The sequence below is a fragment of the Notamacropus eugenii genome, chromosome 1 (genome assembly GCF_028372415.1).
Source record: "Notamacropus eugenii isolate mMacEug1 chromosome 1, mMacEug1.pri_v2, whole genome shotgun sequence".
Classification (NCBI taxonomy): Eukaryota; Metazoa; Chordata; class Mammalia; order Diprotodontia; family Macropodidae; genus Notamacropus; species Notamacropus eugenii.
Window position 1 is genome coordinate 650,643,163 of NC_092872.1, and position 17,948 is coordinate 650,661,110.

The 17,948-nt window shown below is 34.4% G+C and overlaps 1 protein-coding gene across 2 annotated transcripts in view; it reads left to right on the forward strand.

Moving 5' to 3' along the window:
- The window catches only part of PPP4R3B (protein phosphatase 4 regulatory subunit 3B), an 86,584-nt gene that overhangs the window by 40,095 nt on the left and 28,541 nt on the right, over nucleotides 1-17,948 (forward strand). For both annotated transcript variants that reach the window (XM_072635520.1, XM_072635519.1), the window contains exons 5-6: nucleotides 5,822-5,899; nucleotides 16,857-16,973. In XM_072635520.1, the coding sequence (XP_072491621.1) occupies nucleotides 5,822-5,899; nucleotides 16,857-16,973 (195 nt within the window). The remainder of the gene's footprint in view (nucleotides 1-5,821; nucleotides 5,900-16,856; nucleotides 16,974-17,948) is intronic.

Below are 17,948 nucleotides of genomic sequence, written 5' to 3' on the forward strand. Positions count from 1 at the left end.
CATCTTGATCTGTGAATATTTTTAATACTTTACAGTTCAGATAGTTTGTCTTTTTTAATCAATAGATTGCTATTGTGTAAATGAAATACAACTTCAAAAAATAGGTAGTCTTGTTGATGATTGTTTCAAAGAAATCTTAATGTTATATGTTTTATGAGATTTATAGATCCATGTTCATCTATTAGTTTAATAATGTAATTTTTTAAGGGATTATTTCCTGGGTACATACTTCAGTTCTTAAAATGGTATTTAAATCAGGAAGTCTTTCTAGTACTACTTAATGTTACTAAGTAGTGTTGATATGGATACCAGTAGGTAAGAAGGAAATCGATTAGCTTGACACATTGCATAGAGTTCTAACTAACAAATTCTACATAAAGTGTAAATGCTTCAGTGATGTGAGTACGTATTTCATTGGTAAATACTCTTTCCTCCAGGTAGATCATAAGCCTTTTATAACTTGGCAACTGTTCTTCTAGAATTTCTGGGCTGAATAAAAGGAACCAACCATATGATGAGCTTCCCAACTTAGTTTGGTTGGTCCTCAGGCAAAAAATACAGTCAGTTTTGGGCCTTTCTGCCTTATTCTGATATCTCATCAAGGAATGGGTTTTCAAAGACACACTCTGGCACAGCCTAGCAGATTAGAAAGTCTTTACATAAAATCCAATAATCTAAGTGTAATAATCATACTAAATCATAATATGTCTATGCTGGTTTACTCTAAGCATGGTGCTTATGGGGCCATAGTGCAACACATGGAATAGTCAGCTCTGCATACCTCTATCCATTTAATTTTACTCCACTTAAGAAAATAAGTTGACAAGATGGAGGTACTTCCCACAAAAATTACAAATAAGATCATCTGCTTTTCAGAGCAAGAAATAAACAAGCATTTGAAGCCAGATTTCACCATAAATGCTTTAGATGCTAAGATAAAAATGAACCTGTCCTTGCCCTGAGTAAGATCACATTAGCCTGGAAGCTGTAATTATATTTCCCCAGAGAGGGACTGGATAGAAAGAGTAAGGGTGTTTAAGGCAAATCTTTTAATAACTACTAGGAAAAAAAATAGTTTTTTCTCATGCTGAAGAATTATTTTGCTATATAACAGACAGCACATATTTAGAACAATGCATTACTTATAGTAAGTGCTTAATAAATGTTTTCTTTGGAATGACTGCTACATTATTACTGATTGCATTCAAACAGATTTTCTTTTTGTCTTTTCTGGCGTTTTAGAGAGACCTATGATACCAGTCTAAAAAGCTCTAGATTCCAATGCTTTCATTTATACTGGGTATCTCAAAGTCTTAATGTAGAAAATTCTTAAACATCCACAAGTTGGCGATATAGTTCCCATAGAAATTGCAAAGTAAGACCCTCTCCTTTCTGAAACAGGAAATCAGCCTATCTTCTCTCTATTAATTGAGAAAGCTTGTTCCTAAAAATATTGAGTGATTTTAGTTGTGTCTGTCTCTTCATGACCTCATTTGGGGTTTTCTTGGCCAAGATATTAAAGCAGTTTGCCATTTCCTTCCTCAGCTTATTTTATAGATTAGGAAACTGAGGTTAACAGGATTAAGTAACTTGGCCAGGATCACACAGCCAAATGTCTGAGGCCAGATTTGAATTCAGGAAGATGAGTCTTCCTGACTTCAGGCCTGGTACTTTACATATTTCACCCCCTGGTTGCCCATCCTTTTCCTAAAACTAGATGATTGTATCTCATGCTCTCCTCCTTCCCCCTCCCAGCAAAATTGAATCAGTACTTGTTAGATCTATCTGACAAGATATGGAATTTTCAAGTCTTTGAAGTTGAGTAATTTTAATGAATCTTTCGAAATGATTTCTAAAAGAACTTTTTTGTGTAAAGATTTAGAAGAGAGCTGTTGAGGTTGTGATTGAGATGTATTGGTGGGATGTGTTCTTTTTCCTGTACCTTTGAATTTTAGAATAATGCTAAATATTTGAGGGGTCATATTACTTGAATATTTATTAATTGATGTTTTGTTTTACCTAAGTTTTAAAATATTAGGGGGCTGAATGATTTCTAACATCCTGCCTAGCTCTTGCTCTGTCCTGCATCTCTGTTCCCCTTCACAACCAAACTCCTAGAAAAAGCTGGTTTTTCTTTGTTTCTATTTCTGCTTTTATTACTATTCAAGCCCTTGTGATCTGATCTTCAAACCTGGCACTCAGCTGCATTTGTTCTCTCCAAAGTTACCAATGCTTATTGACTTTTCTCAATCCTTATCCTTCTTGACCTTTGTATGTGGTACTGCTGACCTTTTTTCCTTGTGTTTCTCCCTCCCCCCCAACACTGCAAGCTCTTGAGTGTGCTCCCTTCTCCCCCCCTCTCTTGCCCTCTTTCTCTCTCTTGCCCTCATGCTCTTTCTCTTTCTCAGATATCTTCGTACCTGTCTGTTCCACCTGTCTCCTTTGTTGTGTCATCATTCATAGGCAGTGCTTTAACTGTGAATATATCTCATTGCTCTATTTTGAGCCCCTTTCCCTCTCTATTCTTGGGGACCTTGTCAATTCAATTTTCTTTATGCAGATGATGCCTAAGTACAACCCTAGTCTTTTCTGAACCCAAAAGCCAAGGTTCATTACAATCCTCTGAAGGAAAATTGCCTTCCCATCACCAACACCACCTCCTCCCCAACCCCTCTCTTAGATATTTGCACTGACCTTCTCTGAGAGTAGAACTATGTTCTTTAACTAGTTTTGATAATTCATTTTCTGCCCAAGGTATAAAAAAGTACACCACTGAAATAGAACGTCCAAGTTTCTTGATGTGTGGGTTTTCCTACTTTCCTGAGTATCATAATTCTTATCCCCTACATTTCAACCATTCCCTTTTAATGTTGAAGTTTCATCCTTTTGGGGGGTCATATTGACTCAAGAAAGTTTACAAATTGAAAAGACACTACCAAGAAATATGGCCAGAACCAGGAATTTTATGAGGAATATCCTTTTAATGATTTTTGTTAGCTGTGAGATCTAAACTCTGCTTGAGAATAACTTTGGAACTTCTGATGTAGCGCAACTGAGGTGCCTCTGTTGAATTGTACAATGTGACTTGGAAATAACTTTCATCTGCCTTTGATTGATAAGATTATGATTAAATGAAGCCAGGGTCACAGGTTTGAACCCTATAAAGAACTTGCAACTTTTCAGCAGAAAATCTGTTCTACCATTACAAACTGCATCCTTAATGAACAGGCAAGGGGATGTAACTACCTCAACACAGTTTTTTAAAAATTATATCTTATTGTCTTATAAAGATTCACCTTCTCTCCCTTCTATCCATACTTCACCACCCTCCACTTCCCTGCAAAGAAAGCAAAAAAACCCTTGCTATTAAGATATTTAATCAAGCAAAATAAATTCCTCCATTGACCATGCCAAAAAAAAATTAGTCTTAATCTACACTTAAAAGTCCATCATCTCTCTACTGAGAAGGTGGATAGCATGTTTTTCATCAGTAGTCCTCAGGAGTTGTGAGTAGTCATGCTTATCAGAGTTCCTAAGTTTGTTAAAGTAGTTTGTCATTACAGTATTGTTGATACTGTATAAAATGTTCTCCTGGTTCTGTTCACTTCATTCTCTATCAGTTCATACAAGTCTTCCCAGGTTTCTGGTATCATCCCTTTTTACAGCACAGTAGTCTATCATATTCATATACCATAATTTGTTCAGCCATTCCCCAGTTGATGGGCACCCTATCAGTTTGCAGATCTTTGCCACCTGAGAAAGAGCAGCTATAATTATTTTAGTACATATGGTCTCTTTTCCTCATTCTTTGGTCTCTTTCAGTATACACCTAGTAATTAACATAAACTCTTTATTGGTGTTGGGGGAACAGTCCAGTCATAGTGCTTTCTCCCAATTGAGCCATAAAAGACAAAATATATAATCCCTATCCTTAAAAAAAAAAAAGGATTTGATTTTAGAGTTCTTTTATATTAAATGAAAAGAAATTCATAAATATCTGGAAGAAAATAAAATTAATAAGTTCTACAGAAGCAAATTTGGTAACATTTGATAATTTGAGATTTAAGGATTTAGGGAAAAGTAATCCAAACTGTACTTATAAGTATACCACTCTGCGGTGTAGTTGTCCTTCATGGTAGACTATTGACTCCCTAACAAGGTCAACCCAGTGTACCGTTGTCAAAAAAGATATATTGCCAGAAATAACTTTGCAAGCAATTTTTTTTCTTTTTTAAAACTATAATCTACAATCCTTTCTGTGGTTTTAGTTAATGCAAATTAAGAATGATGTGATGGATCTAGGGAAGAGAAAGCAAAAGGCAACCAAAATGGTAAAAGAAATAGAGTATTTTCTTGGTGAAAGTCTTTTCAAAAGAAATGGCTAGGACTTTTCAGCCTGGAAAGAAGTGGGATGAGAGTGGGAGTAGAAGAGATTGATTGAGAAGAGTCAGAATATGACCAAATTTTATATTGACATGATATGTCTTAGATAAGGTAAACATGGACTTGTTTCCCATCCTGCTGAAACTAAAATCATAAGATTTAAAGCTAAGAAGACAATCTTAGAGGCCATCAAATCTAACATTTTTACAAATGAGGGAACTGAGTCACAAAGAGGTTATATAACTTGGGCATCCCTTGAGGTTTAAAAGAATTACTTTGTAGATAAATAAAAGCTACATTAATGAAACTTTTATTTTAGATGATTAAACTAAGGCCCAAGATGAATTGATAAATTAGTTTAACTGATATGTCATACTGGATCATGCTAATGATTTATTTTCCCAGTATTTAGTTTCTGACAATGGCTCTGTGCGTTTGTGTGCATGCACTCACACACATGAACATGGTTTAACATCTGTGATGTTGACTTCTCAAGTGAGGGCTGGTGGAAGTGTTTGAGGTACATCCCTCATTTTTTTGAAGGACAATTTGATTTTGCTTTCATGAAAATATAAGTAACTCTGTAACTGTGTTGCAATCTTTATAAAATTATACAGTATCTTATATACCTAGTTATTTGAGGAATGAGGTGATCATCTACATGAATATTCCCAAACCCGAAAAATGCCAAAACTTTTAAAGCAATTTTTGTGGAAATTTGTATGTTAATTATATACTTTCCTTTTTAGCATATTGAATATAAATTCTTTATAACTCAAACTCATCATTGTAAATACTGTCTTACTGGAAAAAGTGTTATTTGCTATTACACTAAATGGCTCCAGAGTGATATGTTTTTTAGTTCTTGTGTCTGTTTTTGATAGTTTTTCTGTCTTTCCTCAATGTCATTTGTTCTTTCTTTTATCACTGTACCTTCCTCCAAGAAGTATTCTTCCATATCACCCCCAATTTATAATCTGTTGTGGCCTGAGAAAGTTATATAATTTATTTTACTACACTTGTGTTTAGAGTAAAGTATATCTGATTAAGGACTTGAAAGGATCTCCTGTGATTGAAATGTGCATGGACTTTCTGCCCTCTTCTTGACCACTCAGAAACCTTTTTGCTTTGTTAATCTTAGTTACAGAATTACAGAGTTTGAGAGTTAAGAGACATTAGTAACCATCTAATCAAATCTGTATTATTGTTATATTCCTAATAGTTTGGAGTTATTGACTAAGTATGGTACTGTTTAATAGAGAACTTAAATACTGGTGGTTTTGCACCTGAATGATAAATATACAGAGCTTGGAATTTTAGATCTACTCTGAAATGTTATATGTAATTTATTGAAAGTGCTGTTGCTTTAAGAAATCCTATTATATTTTCTAAATCATGTATTGTTAATATTTTGTAGTAATTGTTATTTATCATGCAGGAAGATGAGAAATTTTTGTCTGAAGTTTTTGCACAGTTAACAGATGAAGCTACAGATGATGATAAACGGCGTGAATTGGTAAGTTATTAATTCTTGAAGTTCAGAATAGCTGAAATCAATTATTCTTTTGGCTTCAATCCTTTTTTTTTTTTTTTGTTAAACTAAGGATTACAATAAAAAATAATTTTCCTGGAGGAAAATATACTCTGTTCTATTTCATATTATCACAGAGAGCTTGAAGATATAAGTTTTAATCAGGCTCTATGAAAGCAGTTTGAACGTTTTATGCTTGGGTTTTAATTGTTTGAAGCTATATCAGGGAGGAGATTTGCAAAAGGGAAATTGCCATGACTTGGGTTGATTTGGACAAAGATAACTGAAAATAGAACTTAAGTCTTATTTTAGTTGTTTCCTCTGCTAAGGAAAATAATCTTAGGCCTGGAAATGAAAGAAAATGGCTAATAGAAAGTTGAAACTCAGGATATACAGGCAGACAGTAAGAGAGTACCTAATTGCACTTGATGACTTAGTTACCAAGCCCAGATGAACTACATACCAGGTTACTGAGAGAACAGTAAAAAGGAAGAGATGTGAGCAAAGTAAGGTTAGGTGTCTGTGAAACTAGTAAGATGGCCTGACCCCCCAAAATAATAATTAATTCTTCCAGATCAGTTTGGTAGGTCTCTTGTGGAGTAGTCTGGGGATCTCTGCCTGGCCTTGTGCTGTTTAACATTTTTATCAACAGTTTGAGTAAAGCCATAGAATGTATGCTCATCAAATCTGCAAAAGGCACAAATTTGGAAGAGATAGCTAATTGAGTGAATGACAGAATCAAGATTCAAAAAAAAAAAAAAGACATTGAGAAGTTGAAGAGGACAAGAGACACTGAACCACTGTTTATCCAGTAAGATGGATTTTAAAGGGATAAATGTAAACCCTTATATTTGTCTAAAAAAAAGTAAACTTCTCAAATATGAGGTGAATGATGTATTGCTTTATAATTCATCTGAAAAAACCTCAGAGTTTTAGGGAACTGCAAATTCTATATGAATCACCATTGATTCTAAAGTTGATGTATAGTGTCCAAAACAAGGAAGGTGATAATACTGGTGTGCTCTGTGCTGGTCAAACTATAACTCGAGTCTTAAATTTAATTCTGAGCACTGCATTTTAGGAAAGACATTGATATTCTAGAGAATGCCCACTGTCCTGAAGAGCTTCATGATCATGCTCTGTAGGTAATGATTAAGGAAACTGGGAAATTTTAACCCGAATAGGATGGTTCTGGTTTTAGATGATAGCTATCTTCAAAATTGGAAAGGCTATCAGGGAAGAGGTGATTAGGCTTGTTCTACTTGGCTCCAAAAAACAGAAGTTAAGGATAGGTAAAAGTTGTAGAAAACTTCATATATAAGGAAGTTATAGAATCAGCCTGGTTTAAGGAAGAACCTTCTAACACTTAGAACCAACCAAAAATAGAATTGATTGCCGGAGGAGGTAGTGATTTACTTCTGAACCTCCTTAGAGATCTTTTAGGAAAAATTACATTACCATTTTTGAAGAGTGAATTCTTGTTTATGAATGAACTGGCCTAGATTGTTTCTAAGGTTCCCTCAAACTCTGATTCTCTGTGTTATACAGATGTAGTTGAATGTAGAAATTCCTTTAATATTGGATATACACAATTTTTCCAAGTTGCAGAGTTTGATATACAACAAATAACAAAGCCAAAAATAGTTTAGTAAAACTGCTTCCACATCACTAAAATGAGGGAGTTGGAGTAGATAATTGTTATTCCCTTCTAGTTCCAAAATGTGATTCTAGAAGTCATAAGTATACATATACTCATCTGACTAAATTGTTTTGATTTTACATTTTTATGCTATTGAGGATGGGGTTTAGGTGGAGGGAATTAGGGAAGATAAATATATTATTTGACTCGTTTGGCATTGATGGTTTCATTTTCATGTGTTTCTTTAAGATGCTTCAGAGGGGTTTTAGTATCTCGAGGACTCTTTCACAAAAGTCCTTCTTTGATGCTTCATCCTGGTATGGAAGTGATCCTTTGTTCTTGAAGACTGTGGCAGTAGATCACAAGCCAGTGTACTATATGAGGAAATGGCATTGGCATTAAAAAGATAAAGTTAGGAAGAGTGCCTTGATCTGAACAAAAAAATTACAGAAGAAATACTTGCAGGAGGTGACATAATTTTAAAGGCATTCAATTATTTTTCAAGATAGCTCAAAGAGGGAAGATTATGAAAGAATACGAAAGATCACAGACAGTGGTTTATCTCCCCACCCCTGCGAGACAATCAAAAAGGTATCACCAACTACTGACTTATATGCCTAGTGTCTCATCCCTATAATCTTTATGAAAATGGTCTATACTTAACATTGAAGTATCCTTGATTAAAAAAAACACCAGAAGGAACAGGAAAGTTTTCACAACTATCTTTCTGAAGCACACCACATCTTTATGATTATATAATTGAGATCAGCCAAAAATGTAAACCCAATTCCGTCTATTTTTTGGAATATTTTAAGTTGGCAGAACATAAATGTAGCTTTGAAAGTTCTTCTCAAAGAAAGTTTCTCATACATATATTAAACATCATATATACATGTATATACTACAACAGACCTAAATGTGGAAATAACTGTTGAAAAATAGACTGAGATGAGTATCAAATGAATCATAAAACAGACAAAACATGTTTACCTAAGATGTCTTGCAGTGTCATGGAAAATGACCTACATACGTAGAATCCACGTAAGAACCCCCAGTTGATAAAGTGTTCCAAGCTCTCCTTTTTGGTGATAACAGTATATTAAGATTAAGACCGCAATTAATTAATTAAGATTAATACTACAAAAACCTGATTAGCAAAATGTATAGCAATACAAAAAAAAAAGAGATCCAATCATTCATACTGTAAAAATCAAAGCACAAAATATATTATTTGCCCAGAGAATTGTAGCGTCTGAATTGGAAGGTAGTTCAGAGATCATCTATACAGTCAGTTCCTAAATAAGTCTCCTCTTCAATAAACTGATTATTATTCATCTAAATTTTGCTTAGTTGCACCCTGTCAACTTTCAGTAGCTCTGATTGTTAGTTTTTCCTTGTATCAATGCCACATTTGCTTCTTAGGGACTTTCAATAGTTGTCCCTAGTTCTGCCCTCTGTTGCCCTCAGAACAAGTTTAAAACACTTCTTCCACACGATAGCCCCTCAGATTCTTGAAAACAACTATCATGTCCCCTCTAGGACATCTTTTTGTTATCAACCGCCTCCATTTCCTTCATCCAGTGTCCATATGACTTCTTAAAACCCTTCTAATGATCTAGATGGCTAACCAGTTTCCTTGCACAAAGAACTTAACATAGTGCTCCAGATGTGACTTGACCACAGCAGAATATGGATAGATATCTCCCTATTACTGGATACTGTATAACATTAATATTAATAATGCAGCCTAAATTCAGATTTGCCTTTTTTTTCTAAACAAAGTCTCTTAATGTCATTCTTATGGAAACAAAGATATGAGCTAGGCATTACTAGAGTTAGGTGGTTTTGGAATTAGTAGAATGGCCATACTCAAAAGGTAGGCATTAATGGTTCCATGCCAACTGAGAGATTTCCTTGAGAGTGCCCTGTGCTATTTAAGATGAAGTTTGAGAAGGACAAATAAAAAATCTCATATGGATTAAAAAACTGAACTTAGGAACAAAATAGGGCAGGTCTAGCTAGACAGAAGTTCATCTAACTGGAGTGTAGACACAAGCTCAGTATGAATCAACACTGTCATAAAGGATTTCCTTTAGTCTTGGGTATTAATGATCACTCTTTGGATTTGAACATTCCAGTAATAACAGATCTATCTAACTCTAATATTACCTAATTAATTTCTAGCGACAATGATGATGGTGATGGTATTAACAGTAATAACTATAACTAACATTTATATAGCACTTACTTTGTGCCAGACACTGTTGCTAAGGGCTTTGCAATTACCATCTCATTTGGTCCTCACAGCAACCCTGAGAGGCAGATCCTATTATTGCACGTATTTCACAGATAAAGAAAATAAGGCAGACAAGTTAAATGACTTGCTAAGGGTCACACAGCTACTTGGTATCAGGCTGAATTCGAACTAAGGTCTTCCTGACTATACCTACTCTTTATCCATTGTGCCACCTAGTTGCCTATCACTCTCTTTCCATAACAATAGCATAAAAGCCTGTCACATGCTTTGCTACTATCTGGATAAAGCTGATAAAATATTTCCCCCATCTTCTGTTACAATAGCTATCAAAAAAGGAAATGAGTATGGTCTGGCACAGTCTGTTCTTGATGAAGTTTTGCTGGCTTTGTGATCACTGTTTCGTCTTCTGAATGGTTCACTAACCATTCCTTTAAAGATATGTTCTAGAAGTTTGTTAGGAATGCAAATTAAGCAGGCTGCACTATCAAACTTAATTCCATTTTTAAAAAACATTATATTTAGCCCTCTTGTTCCCTTTCCTGTTCTCCAGGGTCTGTCATAGATGACTGACAAAAGCTGAGAAATTGTATCAATCCACAAGCAGTTATTAAGTCCCAGGAATTAAGGATATAACTCCAGCAATTGGCTTCACCCCCTTGGATTTAATTAATTTTATTTAACTCATCAAGTATAATTAGGTGTCTCATCTCTTATTTATCTTGAGTTTTAACTCCCTATTAGCCTAGCCATTTTTGTTTTCTCCTGAATACTCCATAGATTATTTTTCTTGATCACAGAAAACAAATAAAAGTTTGGCAGTTCTGCCTTTTCTTTATTTAATCTTTTCTAAATCACCCCAAGCAATAGTCCTTTACCTCTTATTTTTTTAAGACAACTGGAAAAAAACATTTTGTTTACTTTAGCATTACTAGTCAGCACCAGTTTTATTCCAGACTTTCATATCCTTAATGTTATTTGTACTTTTTGGTGCCATGCTTTTGGATTCAGATTCCATTACATGTACTTGCTTCCTTCTTCTGTATTTGTCTTTTCTAAAAATATTTTTTTTTAATCTTTTTTTTCATCAGCTGGATTTCTCAGTATTCCTTTCCCTCCCTCCTCCCACGTAGAACAGAGAATTTTTAAAAATAGATTTTTATTGATATCTTGTTTCTTATCATATTTATCCCAGTTATACTTTCCTTTACTCCTCCCAGAGAGCCCACCTATATAACCAGTGGTATTTAAAAGGGGTGGAGGGGAGATCAGCAAACAAATTGATACATTGTAAAAGGCTGAAAATGTGGGCAAATGTAACACCTGTGGACTCCCACTTTCATTAAGAGTTAGGTTGGCGATGTTTTCTCATTTTTCTTTCGAGTCCTGCTTTATCTTTTACAATTATGTCACATTCACTTTTGATTTTTAATACGTGGTTCTTTTCACTTACATTGTTGTAGTTACTTTGCATGTTGTTTTTTCTTGGCTCTGCTTACTTTACTCTGCATCAGTTCATGTAAATCTTTCTATTTTTCTCTGTAGTTATTACACACATTTCTTACAGCATAATACTATGCCATTCCATTCTTGTACCATTTTTTTTTAGCCATTCCCCAATGGATAGGCATTTACTTTGTTTTCCAAATCTTTGCTATTGTACAAAAAGTATTGCTATAAATGTTTTGGTGTATATGGGGACTTTTCCCTTATTAATGACTTTCTTGGGATTTAAGCCCACTAATGTGAGCCTCTAGTTCAAAGGATATGGACATTTTAGTCACTTTATTTGCATAATTCCAAACTGCTTTCCAAAAACTGTGCCAGTTTACAACTCCACTAGCAATGTATTATACCCATTATTTGACAGCCCATCCAAATTCACTATTGCCATTTCTTTGTCATCTTTGCCGATTTTCAGGGTGGGAGGTAAAACCTCAGGGCTGTTTTGATTTTCATTTTTCTTATTAGTAATTTGGAGCATTTGTTCATGTTCTAAAATATTTTGCTGTTCTTCATTTGAGAACTGTTTATGTCCTTTCACCATTTCTCTATTGGGTAATGGTTGTTAGTCTTATATATTTTTATTTATACTTATTTATATTTCTTCTTATCAAAGAAATTCAATACAAAGATTCTTTTACTCATTATACCTCTTCCCTTATTCTAAAGCGTGTTAATTTTGTTTATGAAGAAGCCTTTCTGTTTCAAGTAATCAAACATAGCTATTTTATCTTTTGTAACTGCCTCTGTATCTAATTTGGTTAAGGATATATCTCCTATCCAGTGAGGGGTATATAAGTTGCTTTTCTTCTAAATTTTTTTATAGTATAATTTTTAATATTAAGGTTGCATAATCCATTTAGAATGTATAGTGGAATATGGTAGAAGATCACTGATCTAGGCCCAGTTTCTGCCAGACTGCTTTCCAGCTTTCCCAACATTTTTATCATGTAAGTTTTCTTCTAGATAATTTATATTTTCCACTTTATCAAACACTGGGCTATTGAGTCATATTATTTCTAAATCTCCCTTATCTAGTCTTTTCCATTGATCTTATGCTCTATTTTTTTTTTTTTTAAACTAAAGCCAAGTGAGAACTTTTTTTTTAAAGAGGAAAAGAGAAAAGCAAATTCAGCAAAACTGATCAGGACCATCAAAAAAATCTGACAATATATGTAATGCTCTTCACTGCTGGAACCCCTTTTGCAAAGGACTGGACCTGACCGAACTTGGATGGGGAGTGGGGGATGTATTCTTACCATTTATTTGAGACCAAGGTTATTATTCTTTGTAATTTTTCAGTATTCATTTTCAGTTTCTTTGTGGTGGTTCTTTCCATTTGTATTGCTGTAGACGTTGTGTATGTTTTCTTGGCTCTTGTTTCCCTCTCTGCATCAGTTATGTGTTACCATGATTTTCTGTATTTACCAAATTAATTGTTTCTTACAGCATGGTACATTGATATATCATAATTTTTTTTTTTTAAGCCATTCCCCAGTTGATGGACGTGTACTTTGTTTCCAGTTCTTTGCTACCACAAAAAGTGCTACTACAAATTTTTTAGGATTTTTTTTTGTCGGTGACCTCCTTGGAGTATAAGCCTAGTAGTGGAATCTATGGGTCAAAGACTTTAGTCGATTGATTTGCATAATTCCAAACTGCTTTCCAGAATTATTTTGCTAATTCATAGTTCCATTAACAGTGGAGTAGTATGCCTGTCTTTCTACAGCTTCTCAAGTGTTGACTATGTTCACACTTTATCATCTTCGCCAATTTGCTGGGTGTGAGGTGAAACCTCATGCTTGTTTTTATTTGCCTTTCTCTGATTAGTGATATTGGTCATTTTTTCATATAACTAGTTAATAGTGTATATTGTTTTTGTATAGTACTTTTTAAAATTCTTTATTGGTAAATTCCCTGTGCATCTCCTTCTCTATATATTCTTTTTATTCCTTCTTGGAATTGTTTCCTTTTGTCTCTTCAGAATGAAAAATTTCATTCTTGAGAGTATCCCATCCTTTCTGAGCTGACTTTATCTATAGAATTTTAGACTGAAATGTTTGCCTTCCTTTCTCTGAACTTTTGAAATCTGCTTTACTAAAATCTAAGGTTCATGTTTGACTTCTGGTTTTCTTTTTCATCTCTATCATAAATTCTAAGATAAAGTGTTCACTTCTCTGCAAAGGTCTTATCATTTCTATCCTAGCAATCACTTTTTCTTCTTGATATGAATCAGATCTAGAAGTTGTTCCCTTTTCTTGGTTCCACTACTTCTAAAGAAAAAATTATTAAAGCAAATAAATGTAATTATTAGCTGTCCTGCTGCAAATAAAGATTGTTATTAGCTTTCGGCAGAGAGAGAGAGAGAGCCCCTGGAACTGTCTTGATAATTGAGGTCTCTCATTACTATTATATAAAGCCTATGTGCTAGTCTTATGTTTCCTGACCTTTTCATCTGTTTCCTCTTTCTAGCCATGTGGTCTGTGCAGTTGTTATGAAGATCAGATATGTTAATAAAAGTAAAATACAAACCTTAAAGCAGTATTTAAAATGTCAGCTGTGATTATCAATAAAACAGGAACTGAGAACCCAGAGAGATTCAGTGATTTGCCTGGGGTCACACAGCTAGTAAGTATCCAAGGTGGGATTCAGATGCAGGACTTCTGACTCACAAACCTTTTTGCCCACTAGGCCACGTGTTCTCTCAAAAAGTGAATGCAATCTTACGCTTGAGGCATAGTGCCAAAAATGAGAGGAATGAGAATCATAGGCTCTTGGGTATAGAGATGCAAAGGACCCTAGAGGTTGCCCAGACCCACTTCCTCATTTATTACATCTCTGAGTTCAGATTTGGCATCTTAGATTTTGATCTCTGGTTCACTTTTTTCACTGAATATATTTGGTATACTTGTATATAAACATCTCAGGCCATGGGCTTTATTTCTGTCTGTTAGATTTTATTTCCTGTGACTTTCTGGGTGTCTTCTTTTTTTTCAATTTAGCTATTTCCTCTTAGATTATTACTTAGGTTGTTCCCCTCCCTTTTCAATTTAAAACACTTTGATGGGATTTATAAGGCAGACAAATGTATCTTTCTCATTCCTGTGAGATACACTTCATTCTTTGCCTCTCACTTTTCATTCCTGAGTATTTTTAATATGGACCAGGAATATAAAACTTATTTTCAGAAACCATCTTAATAACCAGCTGATTATTTCTCAAAACTGCCATTTCTTCTGAAATCCTTGCCTTTGATTGGTGGCAGTGATTTTTTAAAATACCACCTGTACTCTTAAAAGTCTTCACTTTCTTCCCCAGACATGAATGCTACTGGATGGGTCTTAATTTGATTGCAGAGGAGCTGGGCCCAGAATTGAGCAGGTGGTAGTTTTTTGGATGGGTTGTTTTTTGGGAAAGTAGGATGTGCTTCTAGTGATCACAAACTGCTCACTGTTACAAAGACCCACTTCTTTATCACTTGTGTATTCTTCTGGTGTTGCTTTATTGTTAGACTTTATGAAACAAAGGATTTAGAACTGGAGGTTACTTTAAAGATTTCCTAGTCCATTCTTCTCATTTCTTCTCTGGGAAATTTTAAGAGGGCAGGAGCTTTTTCATTTTTGCATTTGTGTCTCTAGCATATAGAATACAGTGCATGGCAGCTAACACATTTTAGATACTTGATTACTGATGATGATATAGAGATGCAGGGATATGATGTGACTTGCTCAAGTCTGTACATGTAGCATTCTTGGAGTCAGGATTCCATTCCAGTTCTTCTATATCAGAACAAAGGCTTTTGTGCAAGAAGTGGCATAAAAAGATTATGGTGAAAAAAAATAAAGGGAAGTGGGCATGTTGCAGTGGTAAGCATGAGACACGAACTGGACAGTTAAAATGCTCCGTTAGTACTACTGAGAGATTAAAATAATCAGAAGGCCTCTGGCATGTTAGATGTTTTATGGAAAGACATAGAAAAGAATCACATAGGCTAAGAAGAATTGTTAATCTCCATTGGTGTTAGTAGTATCCATATGTATGAAATTACACATCCACCAGCATATCTTTAGGATGATTCATAATCTCTCAAGCATTCTCCAGGACAAATAGTCCCCATCATACAAACATCAGACTTGCAAACATCATGTATGTACAGATATTTGCCCCTGTCTTTCTTTCTACTGTGTCTTAGAATTGCAAAAATCCTTGCTGCTGCTTTGGGAGCAATGTTTCAAAAATTTAAAGCGCTTAGATTTTCTGTGCTTGTGAAAGTGAGAGAAAAGAAAAAACTTAGAGAAGGGGATGGTCTGCCTATGGGGTAACTTGTTTCTTCCCAACACATTACATCACAGTAAATTTTTAAACACACTTCTGTTATGCTGCCAGAAATTTAGATATAAACATCTTCTTTTCAAAATATAAAATCCCTTGGAAGCTTATATTAAAAGCATTATTAAAAACATCAGTATTAAAGCAAATACTTGTACTTTAGTATTTTCTTCTTAACAGTACTTAATTTCAGTCACCTGTACCCAGGAAATAGACATTTTGATTAGGACCAAAGGGAAACATTGGTGAGGTTAAGGGCAGGAGTTAGAGTTAGAATGGCATATAGGTCTAAGAGGCAGGTATTCTTGGATTTGAGGGAGGAGTACAAAGATGAAATTTGCAAATTTCAAAGTTTTTACTAGGACTAATCTTATGTTCAAGAAAGGAGAAGAAAACTTTATTTTTCTTCTTGCACACAGCATGGGTCCTTTGTGTCCAAGACCAAACTATATTAATCTAGGACTAGGTACTTAAAGCTGCGTTGAATTATATATAGGCTTCCACGTGTAATCCTGATAATTTGTCTACTTTTTTTGTAACTTTTGTCTTAGGATATGAGTTCTGAAGCTTTAGGCTTCCGATTTACAAGGGAACTTTTGGAATACAGCTCATTTTGTAAATTGGAAACTGCCAGTATTTTGTCCTTAAGAGTCTACTAACCCCTGGAATTTGTCTACTCTGATGCCTGTAGTAAATTGTAAACCAGTCTAAACAATGAAATATTTATCTAGTACACTTTCTTTTTAATTATTCATTTTTAGAATGTTATTACTCATAGAGATATTAGGAATCATCTATTTTAAGCCCTTTCATTTTACAGATAAATAATGGAACCCTGCAGAGGTTAAATGACTTGCTCAGCATTACAGACCTAGGAAATACTGGAGTGGAATCTCTAGCCTAGGTCTCCCAGCTTGCAGTCAAGGGGGGGGCGTTTTGTGCACTATGCCACAGTGCTATTTGCTTCACTTAATTGGATTCTAGGAGTCTAACCATCACATTTGCATTTATAAGGGAGGACTCTTTTATAATAAAAAGATAATCGTTGCAGAGAAGCTATGATATGCATAGTTGGGTGCATTTATACCGCATAAAAGACATGGGTTTTGGCCAAAAAGTATTATACTGAGCTCTATTTACTATAGCACCACATTCCAGTGAACTTGCACATTTGTCTTCATACATGTCAACTTACTATGGTTTCTCACATTTTACAGGTTAATTTTTTCAAGGAATTCTGTGCATTTTCTCAAACATTACAACCTCAAAACAGGGATGCATTTTTCAAAACTTTGGCAAAATTGGGGATTCTTCCTGCTCTTGAAATTGTAATGGTAATTATATAATTTCCTTGCTCTTTTGGAAATTGTGAATTTATTATCTTGATATTACAGGTCTTAATAATGAAATTTATACCACCAATGTATTTTAAATATAGAATGATATTTTGTAATGCAGTTATTGTAATCACAGTTATTATTTGGCTAATGTTGGTGAAATATTAACAGATACACAAGTTTTATGGTTTGGGGTTTTTGTTTAAAATTGTAACTTTTAGAGTGTGAATGGCTTTGATAGGGGGACAGATAACGGACGAAATATGGAGTATCCTCTGGAGAAACTAGTCATACCCTCCCTAATCATTCAATAGTTCAGTTAGAGAAACATTTACAATTTCTCAAAATGGTTTTTGAAAACATTCTCAATTAGAGACAGCGAGGGAGGAAGAAAATTCTTATTAAGGAAGAAAATAAGACACATCCAGGATAAAAGACCAATTTTTGAAAGGCTAGAAGTATGACTTAGGAGTCAGTGTGAGCAAAGAGAGACTACCAAGTTCAAATTTTCTTATGATTTTGAGATGAGAAATTTTGATTATTTTGTTTCCTATTCAAGTCATTGCTTATAGGGAAGTTACTTGAAGTTAGAAATTTTTTTTATGTATCTTTTTTATCTATGCCTCTTCTTGCTGAGTCATTGCCTTATATTGCCTTAAGGTACTTAATATTTCTTGAGTTAATTTTTTAAAAAATTAACTAGTTCTTTCCTCCACCAATGAAGATTTACTGTCTTAGAAGTTGCCTGGAACACTGAGAAGTTATATAAATTGCCCATGGTCCTAAAGTCAATTTGTATTGGTTACAAGACTTGAATCCAAGTCTTCCTGACCCTGGGGCCTGCTCTCTGTCCATTATGCCATACTGCTTTTCAAATTAAAGAATACATAATCTAATTAATTGAATATTTGTTCTTTTTATGGTAAAAACAAAAACCAAGAGCAGGAATTTCTAAAACCTGAGGACAGAGAG